Below are 15,666 nucleotides of genomic sequence, written 5' to 3'. Positions count from 1 at the left end.
CCTGAACCAGTCCTAACTATAGACCTGAACCAGTACTAACTATAAACCTGAACCAGACCTAACTATAAACCTGAACCAGTCCTAACTATAGACCTGAACCAGTCCTAACAATTGACCTGAACCAGTCCTAACTATAGACCTGAACCAGTCCTAACAATAGACCTGAACCAGTCCTAACTATAGAGCTGAACCAGTACTAACTATAAACCTGAACCAGTCCTAACTATAGACCTGAACCAGTCCTAACTATAGACCTGAACCAGTACTAACTATAGACTTGAACCAGTCCTAACTATAGACCTGAACCAGTCCTAACAATAGACCTGAACCAGTACACGAGGTGCAGCATTCTGGATCATCTGGATCAACTGGAGAGACGTATTAGAGCAGCCTGATAATAAGTCTAGTCTTGAAGTAACAACTGTGTGAACTAATGTTTCCAGTCAGAAAGAGAATCCGACTGATTTGGTAACAACATGTCGAGTTCTGCAGTGAAGTAGTCTCTTTTATTTTCAGTGGTAAAAAAACTAAACAAAAAGAGTTCATTACTGCACCAAAAACCAGAAGACCCGGACAACAAATCCCAAGTAACATAGCTGACATCCTTTCCAGATTCCCAGAATACAACACTCCTTTAGTAATCCATTAGGACCCTGCTCTAGTTTCACCTCGATTGTTACCGGTTGATAAATTGTTTTCTGCTTTGAGTGCATGAATGTTTGAGATGAGTGTTGCTAGGTGATGAAACACTGAATCTCACTAAAGGGTCAAAGGTCGAGTCCAGTTCTTCACGAGCATTAAATCACGGTAACTCCATTGTTTATGGTTCATAATTACGTAACACTAGGGTTCGAGTATAACACATATGTGTGCTCTATCTCTCTTATCTGCAGCCTTGACCTCTCCTGCGGTCCCACCCTCAGACGCCCTGGTCATTAAATCAAACACACCTCTCTGAAGCATTTGCAGCTCTCAGTGTGAACAGACTTCTGTGTTGAGAATCCTTAGTCTGCTCTCAGAGTTACTGAGATTGTAGCAACTGATGTGCTTTCCCCTCTGGTATCTCTGGCCCACCTTCCGGTGTGCATGCTATATAATATTCATATATTCATGCAACATTCATACATAAAACACCTGAATGGAAACAAAGAAAATAAAAGGAATATTGCAAAAAGGTTTGTTTCCCTTGGCTGGAGTGGAAACGTGTGAATATGGAGAAAGAGGAAGTGGTTTTCCCGTCAGCGTGGTCAACGTGAGATGCTCCAAGAATCCCTCTGCTGGTTGTAGAGATGTTGAAGTCAGGTGACGGTACAGGCAGGGAGGAGGCCGGCAGGCAAACAAAAGAGACACCAAAGGGTCCTGAGGACAAGGAGGATACATCTGCTCACTGTAAATAACCTTGTTGACTAAAGGTTGAGCAGCACAGCGTCTTTAAATGGACTTTTCACTCATTCTGTAGTTCATCGCTGATGATCAAGTCTTCTGATGATCAGTTCATCTTCTGAGTCACTTTTCAAACCAAATCATCTGCTGGTTGCAGCTCCTCCAAGGTGTAAATGTGCTGAGTGTGAACGCTCAACATTCTGCTGAAATGGAGGAGACGTGATGGCGATGGATTAATGATTGTTTTTCCTCTCTGCAGGTGGACTTAACATGGCGATGGTGTCTGAGTTTCTGGGCCAGCTGACGCTGTCGTACGGAGCGGTGAGTCTCAGGGAACATATTTATCAGCATCAATAGGATTTATGATCCACCCCCTACAGTCTTAATCTCACCATCACATCGGGATTGTGTGTCCATAGGGTCATATCTTTACTGCCCTCTGAGAGCAGACCAAGGTGTGGTTGGTTCTCCACCCACATTTCACCTGAACAAACAGAAACCTGATAAACTAAAGACTTAATGAGTCATTCAGAATCACACAAGATGATCGAGTGATTATTTCTGAACTTCCAGTGTTTTTCCTTCTAGTCAAACCTTTCTGGAACTCTAGTGGACAAAAGAAATGGATAGGTCCAAGTCCGTTCTTACCTGATCCCAGTGGACAAGTCCAATTCAGTTCTCATCTGATCCCAGTAGACAAGTCCAAATCAGTTCTAACCTGATCCCAGTGGACAAGTCCAAGTCTGTTCTTACCTGATTCCAGTGGACCAGTCCAAGTCAGTTCTTACCTGATCCCCGTAGACAAGTCCAAGTCTGTTCAGACCTGATCCCAGTAGACAAGTCCAAGTCAGTTCAGACCTGATCCCAGTGGACCAGTCCAAGTCAGTTCAGACCTGATCCCAGTGGACCAGTCCAAGTCAGTTCAGACCTGATCCCAGTAGACAAGTCCAAGTCAGTTCACACCCGATCCCAGTGGGCCGAGGAAAGAAAGTAGGATGACTATGTAGCCCAGTGATCCGACCTCAATGCCTCTCGGGTGCATTCTCATCTGTACTGTGTAGGTAACGGCCTTAACATGTGACTATGAAGCAGTAAATTAAGTTGTCTGGAGAAATCTTAAAAAACAAGTCCATCTGTGATTTTAAGTTTAGATGATGTCACAGCACTGTGAGGTCACATGTCTCTGTCCTCGGTAGGAAGTGGAGCCTAAATTCCCCACCGTGGTGCCGGTACGAGACTTCGACCCGGACAAAGATGCCACCAGGATCGAGACGGCCATCAAGACTAAAGGTGAGAGAGTCTTCCCACATCTCAGTACCTGTGTTCCGCCTGTTTGTCACAAATCATTCAGTGGATGTCAGCCCCAAACAAAGGTTTGCATCAGACCAGAGTCTGGATCACTGGTCTTCAGAGACCGATCTGAGGCTTCAGAATACAGACAACATTCATTCAACACAGCTGTGGTTTCATTACTGAATACATAGTACGTTACTTCCTGTCCTGTCAACCAGACGTTACTTAAAGCAGTGGTTCTCTACTGGTCTGGCTCCATGACCCACCATCCCCCCTGAATGACAAGCCGCGACCAAAATCGAAGAACATTCTCAACTTCTCAAATGTATTGAATGAAAAGATGGTGCAGTTTGAACCTGAGATATTAGAGAATATGTATGCCAACACAAAAACAAGTTTAATGATAAACCAAAACGAGCAGCTGGTGTTGATGCTAGAAAGGGAATAGTTCCCTTTTACACTCAATTAGCTGCATTTTAATTAAAAACCAAAAATGCATCTTCAGGACACGAGGTATTACAACATACATAACAATTCAGAATCTTTAGCCATTTTTAAACAGACTCAACAGCTTTCATGCTCAAACAAAAAAGTCAACAACTAAGAAATAGTTTAAAAAAGACTGAAATGATCTAACTTTACCTGAGAACACTCACTCACTGAATCTATAACTAACACTTTACTCTGGAACAAGTCACTGTCTGGAGGAGCAGCTTTTCCACTAATTCAAGATAAATTAAACAAAAAGTGCAATTCAAAAGGATTCATTCAAAATGAACTTTTCTTGTGATTACCTCATCAGTAAATACTGAAAAACATTGTGCTTTACAGAAAATTAAGCAGCACTCAATTCTCCTCAAGACCCCAGTCATGACCTCCTGTCATGATCAGCTGTGAATGTTATATTCAGTAAGCTGTTTAATTTAATTATCCTAAAAACCCAGAGTCTCCCCATATCAGGATGGTTTGACCCAACCTGGCACACTCTGCTGAAAACATGGAGGGACAAGTGCAAAACAAGCCGGCAAAAAATGACACTCCGCTGCATAAAAAAGTCCCTTCAAAATAAAACCACAGGATGAAAAAAAAAAAAAAAAAAAAATATATATATATATATATATATATATATATATATATATGTATATATATATATATATACATATATATATATATATATATATATACATATATATATATATATATATATATATATATATATATATATATATATATATATATATATATATATATATTATTTGTTTTGCCCAGGCAAAGGCCCGTGACCCACAGAAAACGGGTCGGCACCAGTTGAGAATCACTAACTTAAAGGTCTTCCATTTGATATTCAGATCATTAATATCTCATCATAGTCTATTATCTACATAAAGATGGAGAGGAGTAAAGTCACCTAATCACAGAATGAAGTCTCTCTCCCGTATCAAAGCTTCTCTTTTCTCTGTTCACATTGCCGGCCGTATATATTATATAAAAAATATTTGACAAAGAGACTCCCAGATAGAAACATAACTACTGCCACCATCAAACGAATAATCTTTCTTTATCATCATGGTGGACTAGTGATAATAAAGGTCTTTTTATAAGGGTTGAACTATTCCTTCGTCAAATGGCCACTTCTGACATACAGAAGAAAAAGGCTTTAAAATGCATTTTTCATTCATATTTTGAGTGTTTGTTCTTCTTAAATCAATAAACTAAGATCTCCCAAATCTGGAAGTCAAGTAATTCTCATAAAGTGGTGATTTCCTTATGTTATGGGCGGCTGTAGCTCAGGGGGATGAGTGGTCGTCCTGCAACCACAAGGTAGCCGGTTCGATCCGCAGTCCCCCCATAGCGCACATGTCGAAGTGTCCCTGAGCAAGACACTGAACCCTTAACTGCTCCCCGGGCGCCTCTCAGGGCTGCCCACTGCCCCCTATACAGGGATGGGTCAAATGCAGAGAAGAATTTCCCCAAGGGGATTAATGAAGTGCATGTTTCTTTCTTTTCAAGAGGTGTAGAAGTGAAGGATTCAGATCCTTTACTTCCAGATATTTTTTGTTTCCACTATTATACTGAATCTTGGACCGTTGATGCAATACATATCTGATTGAAGATCTGGTGTGAAATGTCTTGAACCGGCCTCTGACTGTGATAATGAAGAGCTTTTGAAGTTGAACCTAAAATCATAAATGTGCGTCATGCAGGAGTGGACGAACAGACCATCATCGACATCCTGACCCGACGCAGCGGAGAGCAGCGGAGAGAGATCGCCTTTGAATATGAACGGATCGCAAAGAAGGTTCCAACCTTTCTGCCTGAATCCGAACATGAAGACACAACCACCTGCTGCATCTTTCTGCTTCAGCGTCACTTAGTTGTTAAAAACTACATTTGTGTCTCCCTGTTTCAGGATCTGACGGCGGCCCTGAAGGGGGCGCTATCCGGCCCTCTCGAGGCTCTAATGTTGGGTCTGATGAAGAGCACCGCTCAGTACGACGCCTCGGAGCTCAAAGCCTCCCTCAAGGTCAGAGTCAGCAGAACCCAGTACACCAATACACAAGTACAGGAGGACAGAAGACAGCACTCGGTACTCTACAACAGTAAACCTCACACATGGTTTCATTTCTATGATCCAATACTTTAAGTCAAAGATGACATCAACAGATGGAAAGAACAAGCTAACTGTATAGGAAGTAGTTGAAAGTAGCTAACAGTGAACTAGCCTACATTTTCATCCGCTTACTCCGGGTTCGGTTGCAGTGGCAGCGGGTCCAGCTGGCTGACCCAGGCTTCCCTCCAGCAACACTTTCCAGCTCATTCTGGGATCCCGAGGTGATCACAGTCCAGCTGGGAGATATAATCCCTCCAGCGTGTCCTAGGTCTTCCTCAGGGTCTCCTACCAGTTGGATGTGCCTGGAAAATCTCTAATGGGAGGCGTCCACGAGGCATCCTGATTAGAAACCACCTCAGCTGACTCCTTTCGATAGTAGCGCCGATGCTAATCTATTCTTCTTTGATGCATCAGTACTTAATCATCTGATTTTTAATCAGTTTTAGGGGCTGGTTTTCTGCAAAAGGAGCACTTTTACTTTGGATGAAAATGGTCTTTGACCATCCAGAGGTCTCTAAAAGAGCATTTATCTGAGCTGCTGGTTCTGGTTTCAGGGACTGGGGACGGACGAAGAAACCCTCATCGAGATGGTCTGCTCCAGAAACAACAAAGAACTGGAGGAGATCAAGAAGGTTTACAAAGAGAGTATGTATGCACACAACAAGGGAATCTGAAATTACTTTAAGAATTTAATTTAAAGCTGCTGCCAGTAAATAAAGCGGTTATTTAGCGAAACTAAACTAGACTCTTCGTATCATCAACTGCAGACAAAGCTGACGGTCACGTCTATTTTTTTGTCTCTGCAGTGTTTAAGAAGGAGCTGGAGAAGGACGTAGCAGGAGACACATCGGGAGACTTTGCCAAGCTGCTGCAGGCGCTGGTTCAGGTAAAACGTTTGAGGCTCAGTGGAACCGAACGTTTGAGGCTCAGTGGAACAGAATGTTTGAGGCTCAGTGGAACAGAACATTTGGGACTCAGTGGAATAGAACGTTTTAGGCTCAATGATACAACGTTTTAGGCTCAGTGGAAAAGCACATTTGAGGCTCAGTGGAACCGAACGTTTGAGGCTCAGTGGAACAGAACGTCTGAGGCTCAGTGGAACACAATGTTTGAGGTTCAGTGGAACAGAACGGTTTTAACTCAGTGGAACAGAACGTTTTAGGCTCAGTGAAACAGAACGTTTTAGGCTCAGTGAAACAGAACGTTTTAGGCTCAGTGGAACAGAAAGTTTGAGGCTCAGTGGAACAGAATGTTTGAGGTTCAGTGGAACAGAACGGTTTTAGCTCAATGGAACAGAACGTTTTAGGCTCAGTGAAACAAAACGTTTTAGGCTGAATGAAACAGAACGTTTTTGGCTCAGTGAAACAACGTTTGAGACTCAGTGAAACAGAAGATTTTAGGCTCAGTGGAACAGAACGTTTTAGGCTCAGTGGAACAGAACGTTTTAGGCTCAATGAAACAGAACGTTTGAGGCTCAGTGGAACAGAACGTTTTAGGCTCAATGAAACAGAACGTTTTAGGCTCAATGAAACAGAACGTTTTAGGCTCAGTGAAACAACATTTGAGACTCAGTGAAACAGAACGTTTTAGGCTCAGTGGAACAGAACGTTTTAGGCTCAGTGGAACAGAGCGTTTGAGGCTCAGTGAGTATTATTACTGTGTTGTATTTCTATGTTTACTGTAATAGAATAGTGTTACTCTGTGGTATTTATATGTTTTGTTGTATTATTGTATACATAATCTATGCTTGTTTCCTGATCCCCAGACCAAGAGAGATGAACCCTCGAATGTGGTGGACTACGAGAAGATCGACGAGGACGCCAAAGTGAGTGGAACCCCTGGGACATCTTGAGGAACTACAACACTCCAAAAAGATATTATGATTTCATAAGAAGCCCCAACTGTCAAATGAGCTAATCTCCTGGGTGTTCATTAGTTTGATGTTATAAAAGTAATCAGTAAATTATATTAAATGAGTGGTTTTATCCTTCTTGTGACCCTCTCAGTCTCTGTATGAAGCCGGGGTGAAGAGGAAGGGAACCGACGTGGCCACCTGGATCTCCATCATGGCCCAGAGGAGCGTCCCCCACCTGCAGAAAGGTGAACTACACCTACGACACCAGCAGCACATCCGACGTAGACGTCACCGCATTTCATATTGTTTCATGTTTAGTACAAATATTAATATTTAATGCCAACCTTATTTATGTTTAATTCCAATGTTCTTTATGTTTAATACAACATTCATTATGTTTAATACCAATGTTCTTTGTGTTTAATTCCAATGTTATTTATGTTTAATACAACATTTCGTATGTTTGATACTAGCGTTCTTTAAACAAGTCCAACATGTTTCTAGGTTCATGTCTGCAGGTTCATTGGTTCAAGTTGGAGAATGTTTGTGGAAATTAATGAACACATGTGTATGTTTTCTGTTTGTCTGTTTGTCTCTTTACCTCTTTGTCTCTTTGCCTCGTAGTGTTCGAGAGGTATAAGAGCTACAGTCCCTACGACATGAAGGAGAGCATCAGGAAGGAGGTGAAGGGAGACCTGGAGAGGTCCTTCCTCACTCTGGGTAAAAACACACAACCAGACTGGTTCCATACTCAAGACCAGTAACACATGAACCAGCAGACTGGTTCCATACTCAAGACCAGTAACACATGAACCAGCAGACTGGTTCCCAGAGGTGTCAAAAGTATTCACATTCATTACTCAAGTAGAAGTATAAATACTAGGGTTTAAAAATACTTCTGTAAAAGTTGAAGTATCAACTCAAGATTTTTACTTAAGTAAAAGTGTAAAAGTACTGGTTTAAAAACTACTTAAAAGTATAAAAGTAAAAGTAATGTAAGGGGAATGTTTTTTTTCCATTAAGGACAAACTCTTAAGCCGTGTCTCAGGGGCCTGTAGTGCCATTTAAAACGATCACATTTTATTACAATGCAAATACATTAAAGTACCATATGTGTACTGAGCATTAACATGCGTTTCATGGAGCGGAAGACATGATAACTAGTTGCCTATAAGTATTGTAATAGTGCAAAATAGGCGGCGACACCGACACAAACACTTAAAGCTGTGGTTCTCAAACTTTTTCTGTAAATAACATAATTGTGTGACTCATCTGTGCTTTTATAAATAACAGAATGAAGAAAAGTAAATCACTTTCAAGTAAATCAGATTGCCCCATCAGACAATGTTTTGTGTAAGTTCTATCTGTGCAAATATTTTAGTTACTACTAAATAGCTCATTGTGGAAAACAATAAGCTTTTAATTTTTTTTGCCAAACAAAACAGAATGAGTGCAGATATGTGAGCCATCAGGTTGTATCAGTATTAGTGGCTGCAGTGAGCTGCTTTCCTCGACACATATGTTATTAAGGGGGTTGTCGATTTGATACGGCCTCTCTCAATTCATGCTCAATATTGAGCTTAGATCTGTTTTTTTATTTTGAGAAACGCAACAGCAAGAAAAGACGAGCTCACGGAGCTCACGGCGTCGCGTCAAATCGCGCATGCGCAAGCTAACCTGTTAACGGCGCACCGTAACCATTTACCCGAAAGTACAGGCATCTGTCCATGTATTTATTAATGACTTAGTTTTATATCCGTGTACTTTGTACTTTTGTAATATGTGAAGCCAGCAGCTCATTGTTGGTAGAAGACACGAGCACTTTGGCTCGTTTCACCTGGAGCAGGAGAGCTGCTCTGGGTTCAGAGAGCTGCTCCGGGTTCAGAGAGCTGCTCTGGGTTCAGAGAGCTGCTCTGGGTTCAGAGAGCTGCTCTGGTGCGAGGAGAACTCCGCTGCTCCTAACAGGAGAGCTGCTGTTGCATCTTCACCCTGGGAGCGTTTAAAACGCAGATATAGCGGTCTACTTTTCACGCGACATATTTTCCGACACTCTCTGTCCGCTGCTGTGTGCTCAGCGCTCACCTGTGTGTGTGTGTGTGTGTGTGTGTGTGTGTGTGTGTGTGTGTGTGTGCTCAGCGCTCACCTCTGTGCGCGCGCACGTATCTGTGGGCAACGGGGCGGAGAGGTTTTTTGTGTGTGTTTTTGAACGATGACAAGCCGGAGTGAAAACAAACCAAAATGAAATAGTAACGAGGCTATTTTTAAAATGTAGGGAGTAGAAAGTACAGATATTTGCGTGAAAATGTAAGGAGTTGAAGTAAAAAGTCGTCTGAAAAATAAATACTCCAGTAAAGTATAGATACCCAAAATTTCTATACATGAGACCAGTAACATGGTGATGGTGACTGGTCTCTCTTCTCTTCCCAGTGGAGTGCTTTGAAAACAGACAGCTGTACTTCGCCAACAGACTGAATGAAGCCATGAAGGTACAGTTTCAGAGTGTTACTTCAGTTTTGTAAGGTTTTGAGGTACTTGTACTTCCATGTATGTGATGCCTTTAGTCACTCAGTAGTAGAAAGGCTGAGTGGAGCTGGTTCTCTCAGTAATATTAACATCACACACAACGTTGTGTGTTCTATCCCTCTCAGAGCAAAGGAGCCAAGGAGAAGGTGGTGACCAGGATCATGGTCTCTCGCTGTGAGGTGGACCTGATGAAGATCAGAACAGAGTTCAGGAAGCAGCACAAGAGATCTCTGTACCAGACCATTGCTGTTAGTAGCACATTGAATACTTACTACTTTATGAGAAATATCTAATATGTCATATTTAATAAATTATGATGCATATTTAATATTAACTAGATTATGAGAAAGATGTAATATTTACTATATTACGAGACCATTGATGAGAAAGATTTAATATTTACATCAGTACGACATTATTTGGGTCCGAGCGACCGACGTAGCTCAAGGCTGCTCGCAGCTTTCATACTATTATTATTATAATTATCATTATTATTACTGTTAATACTACCATCATACTACCATTGTCATCGTCATTATTATCATTATTATTTACATTATGTTATCAGTATTATTATTATTCTTGTTGTTATGATTATTATTAATAATAATACGTTACTAAAGCAACACTATCTTATTGTCATCATCCTATTCATAATCATACATTCTGTCTCCCTGTGGTTCAGGAGCACACTAAAGGAGACTACCAGAAGGCTCTGCTCAGTCTGTGTGGAGGAGACGACTGACAGAAACTCTGGGTGAACTCCATTTCCCAGAAGGCCACTGGGTTGAAGTAGATGACTGCAGTATTGGAGCGTGTTGAGGGCGCCTGTGTGTTGCTGTTTGATGAGACGACCAGCAGAGGGCAGCAGAGACACACAAGCTCTCTGCTGTGTACAAGTACTGCATTCCAGGAGTATTTGTACACACGGTATTCAAAAACATTAAAGGTGTTCTTTTTGACATGCCACCCTCTACTTCTACTAATAAACTGAATAAATAATAAATATTTTTTTCTGTTGAACAGAAAGTTCTTTCACCGACTATTTGAAGATGTTGACTAAACGTTCACTTTCAGACAATATGTCATACATATGAATATTCATATTTTCATCCTCTACATTGTGATAATAATAGTTTGTCATAATTTTAGGAAAAAACATACACATTCCTCAGTTGAAATTAATATTTCCAATCCCAGTGAAATATGTAATAGTTTCACTTTAAGTCACATGGTCACAGTCTAAGTAACACAGGCAACAATGCATTTGTATTTATGAAGCAAAACTATAAATAATAAAAGAACAATGTTGTTTAAATTCAACAATAATATAAAACACGACAGTCACAACAACTCCCTCTCCTCCTTTTAGCCCCGCCCCCCCGGCGGCCATTATCGGACAAGGAAAGAGGAACATAAGTCAAGTGACGTTTCCTAAAGGATCTCCAAAACCACAACGTTGATTAACTTCATTTGAATTGCTGAAATACAGTATAGCATTGTGGGAAAAGTTCTATCCGAACAGAACAAATTAAATTTACCGTCAAGTTTATGTAATTACATAAACCCAGTAACCTCGCCGTCATTTCCGGCGGCGGCCATAACATTTCACTAGATCGTCGATAAGTACACTTTACAAAGTCAGATTCAATAAAAGACACTTCTTCGTAACCCTCGGAGCTTTATGAGTCTAATAAAGCATTATAGATCCTGTGTGTAGCATATTAGTATCTGAAGAATCCAAATGCAGCCGGACTGTTTTTTTTCTTCTACTCGCTTCGACTTTTCCACTCGTGGGAGGTTTCTTAAAATATATACTATAATTCATTGCCAGACGTGTTCCGTGACTCAAGCACACAAGCACTCCGCTTCATGCTAATGACGTCTGCCTGTTTCTTTTCTTTGCTTTCGTGAGCTAGTGCTAGTTGGAGCTAGTTAGCTTGGTAGCTAGTGCTAGTTGGAGCTAGTTACCTTGGTAGCTAGTCCAAGTAGGAGCTAGCTAGCTTGGTGGGTAGTCCAAGTAGGAGCTGTTTAGCTAGGTAGCTAGTGCTAGTTGGAGCTAGTGAGCTCGGTAGCTAGTTCTAGTTGGAGCTTGGTAGCTAGCTTGTCCGCACATTGATGGTTCTGGTCCTTCAGAGAGGAAACATGAAGCTGCATATGAGAATAGCTGAACAATATGAAACATGTCCAGAGATATGAAACATGTTCAGTGTGATATGAAACATGTTCAGTGATATGAAAAATGTTCAGTGATATGAAACGTTCAGTGATATGAAACATGTCTAGTGTGATGTGAAACGTTCAGTGATATGAAACATGTCCAGTGATATGAAACATGTCCAGTGTGATATGAAACATGTTCAGTGATATGAAACATGTTCAGTGATATAAAACATGTCCAGTGTGATATGAAACATGTTCAGTGATATGAAACATGTCCAGTGTGATATGAAACATGTTCAGTGATATGAAACATGTTCAGTGATATGAAAAATGTTCAGTGATATGAAACGTTCAGTGATATGAAACATGTCTAGTGTGATGTGAAACGTTCAGTGATATGAAACATGTCCAGTGATATGAAACATGTCCAGTGTGATATGAAACATGTTCAGTGATATGAAACATGTCCAGTGATATGAAACATGTTCAGTGATATGAAACGTTCAGTGATATGAAACATGTTCAGTGATATGAAACGTTCAGTGATATGAAACATGTTCAGTGATATGAAACATGTTCAGTGTGATATGAAACATGTCCAGTGATATGAAACATGTCCAGTGTGATGTGAAACATGTTCAGTGATATGAAACATGTTCAGTGTGATATGAAACATGTCCAGTGATATGAAACATGTTCAGTGTGATATGAAACATGTTCAGTAATATGAAACATGTTCAGTGATATGAAACATGTTCAGTGATATGAAACATGTCCAGTGATTTGAAACATGTCCAGTGTGATATGAAACATGTTCAGTGATGTGAAACATGTTCAGTGATATGAAACATGTCCAGTGATATGAAACATGTCCAGTGTGATATGAAACATGTTCAGTGATATGAAACATGTCCAGTGATGTGAAACATGTTCAGTGATCTGAAACATGTCCAGTGTGATGTAAAACATGTTCAGTGATATGAAACATGTCCAGTGATGTGAAACATGTTCAGTGATATGAAACATGTCCAGTGTGATGTGAAACATGTCCAGTGATATGAAACATGTCCAGTGTGATGTGAAACATGTCCAGTGATATGAAACATGTCCAGTGTGATATGAAACATGTTCATTGATATGAAACATGTCCAGTGTGATATGAAACATGTTTAGTGATATGAAACATGTCCAGTGATATAAAAAACATGTTCAGTGATATGAAACATGTCCAGTGATATGAAACATGTCCAGTGTGATATGAAGCATGTTCAGTGATATGAAACATGTCCAGTGATGTGAAACATGTTCAGTGATATGAAACATGTCCAGTGTGATGTGAAACATGTCCAGTGATATGAAACATGTCCAGTGTGATGTGAAACATGTCCAGTGATATGAAACATGTCCAGTGTGATATGAAACATGTTCAGTGATATGAAACATGTCCAGTGTGATATGAAACATGTTCAGTGATATGAAACATGTCCAGTGTGATATGAAACATGTTCAGTGATATGAAACATGTCCAGTGATATAAAAAACATGTTCAGTGATATGAAACATGTCCAGTGATATGAAACATGTCCAGTGTGATATGAAGCATGTTCAGTGATATGAAACATGCCCAGTGATGTGAAACATGGGTTAGGGTTAGGGTTATACAGTCAATGGTAATAACAGTACAATAACATTTGAGGTATATTGTTATAACCTTATAGATACAGTCAATGGTAATACAAGTGTAATAAACTTATAGATACAGGCAATGCTAATAACAGTGTAATAACCTTAGATACAGACTATGGTAACAACAGTGTAATAACCTTATATATACAGTCAATTTTAATAACAATATAGTACAATTATAGGTGTAATCTATGTTAATAACAGTGTTATAACCTTATATATATACAGTCAATGGTAATACAAGTGTAATAACCTCATAGATACAGTCAGTGGTAATAACAGTGTAATAACCTTCCACACAGGCTATGGTAATAACAGTGTAATAACCTTCTTATATGCACAGTCTGTGGCAATAACAGCCAGGACCAGCTGGGCATTGAAAACGTTAGAGAGCTCCTTTCCTTCATCATCAGGACAAGTCGTCTCTACATTTATGGCCATAAACATGCAGGTGATCAGTTCTGTCTGTTGGATCAAAATCAGTATTTGTTACTAATATTGTTTTTGTTGGTCCGTAGAGACACATAGACACATATTTGTGTTTGTGTAATCTCACACTAATTCATATTTGATAATTAAATCCAGTAAAAGTCAGATAAAAAGAACCTTCTGGTTGTTTTTCCTATAAACGTTTGAATGTTTTGTTTTGTTTGTTTGCTGCTAATTTTATAATTATATATACTAATTTTACCTCCAGCTACAGTCCCTAATTAGTATTTCTGCTGCAGGAAAAAAGATTGTGCTGTTTAGGGGGGTACAAGGACAAATATGAACTATTATGTATATTTCTACAGCCAATTTATTCAGATCATCAGGGAGGAAGTCAGAATTATATTGAAAATATATATATACTATAATTCATTGCCAGACGTGTTCCGTGACTCAAGCACACAAGCACTTCGCTTCATGCTAATGACGTCTGCCTGTTTTCTTTGCTTTCGTAAGCTAGTAGTGCTAGTTGGAGCTAGTTAGCTTGGTAGCTAGTGCTAGTTGGAGCTAGTTACCTTGGTAGCTAGTCCAAGTAGGAGCTAGTTAGCTTGGTAGCTAGTGCTAGTTGGAGCTAGTTACCTTGGGAGCTAGTCCAAGTAGGAGCTAGTTAGCTTGGTAGCTAGTCCTAGTAGGAGCTATTTAGCTTGGTAGCTAGTGCTAGTTGGACCTAGTGAGCTCGGTAGCTAGTTCTAGTTGGAGCTTGGTAGCTAGCTTGTCCCGGCTGCGATGAGAAATATACTAACTAGTACATAATAAGCAGGAAACTGTTTTTTTGCAGGTTTACAAGACACCTGTTGGATCCTGGTCTTGTCAACAGACAGAAACCCTGAATGCCGAAGACTTGACTCCTCAGATTAAAACAAAGAAGACAGAAAGACACTGCTGAAGCTCTGAAGGTGAACAAGATTCAGAACGTTCTGTGATCAGCACATGAAACCTGTTAATTCACGCTGTGTTTCTGTTTTTAATAGACAGACCGAAGGCGTGTCCGTGAATCGGCTCTTCTCTCGGCTCAGTGGTGACCTGCTGACCTGCACCAGTGATATTTGTTTAAAGCAGAGCTAATCCCCGATTGTCACGGTCCCATAATCCCATCCCGGCCTTCCTTTTCAATCCCCCTCCCTCTTCCCCCACAAGCAGAAATCAGTACGACGGCCACTCCAGCATGAACCAAATGTCAGCCTGCGCTGCCTGTAATTACTTGAGGATGCGCTGGCGTCCTCTGAGAACCGCTGAGCGCAGGATGGGAAGGTGAAACCAGGAGAGGAGGATCTGCTTCAGAATTGTGGGTTCACGGCTAATCCACCTGCACATCTCAAATGTGTCTGAAAGAAAAGAATATTTACTGGTGACAGACGGTGAGACATCATCAAATCTTCACTTTACGGCCTTCATGCAGCAACAAGATAAAGGTTTTCACTTAGTGTTTTTTTTTAAACTACATTTTAGCAGGAATATTGTTAAATACATATCATAAATCTCTCATAAATAAGGCAAACACAGAACCCGTCCTCAGGTCTTTTACGACAAAGCTGCGTGCTATTGAAGCTGCATGCAATTGAAGCTCCATGCTAACGAAGTTGCGTGCTAACAAAGCCACATGCTAACAAAGCTGCATGCTAACGAAGCCGCGTGCTAACGAAGCTGCGCTCACGTCCGCCCA

General features: G+C 40.6%; 1 protein-coding gene across 1 annotated transcript; it reads left to right on the top strand.

Annotated features, from left to right (window-relative positions):
- The first annotated feature begins 1,610 nt into the window (after positions 1 to 1,610).
- LOC306748125 (annexin A2-like) lies at positions 1,611 to 10,682 on the top strand. Its single transcript, XM_079231252.1, has 12 exons — positions 1,611 to 1,704; positions 2,580 to 2,673; positions 4,881 to 4,975; positions 5,087 to 5,200; positions 5,842 to 5,932; positions 6,094 to 6,173; positions 7,053 to 7,112; positions 7,294 to 7,387; positions 7,767 to 7,862; positions 9,570 to 9,628; positions 9,791 to 9,913; positions 10,351 to 10,682. The coding sequence occupies exons 1-12, from the start codon at positions 1,654 to 1,656 to the stop codon at positions 10,408 to 10,410; spliced, it is 1,017 nt and encodes a 338-aa protein (XP_079087378.1). The 5' UTR covers positions 1,611 to 1,653; the 3' UTR covers positions 10,411 to 10,682.
- The last annotated feature ends 4,984 nt before the right edge of the window (positions 10,683 to 15,666 follow it).

Source organism: Taurulus bubalis, assembly GCF_910589615.1.
Source record: "Taurulus bubalis genome assembly, chromosome: 15".
Taxonomy (NCBI): domain Eukaryota; kingdom Metazoa; phylum Chordata; class Actinopteri; order Perciformes; family Cottidae; genus Taurulus; species Taurulus bubalis.
The sequence above is the reverse complement of the archived record's forward strand: the minus strand, read 5'-3'. Positions and strand labels throughout refer to the sequence as shown.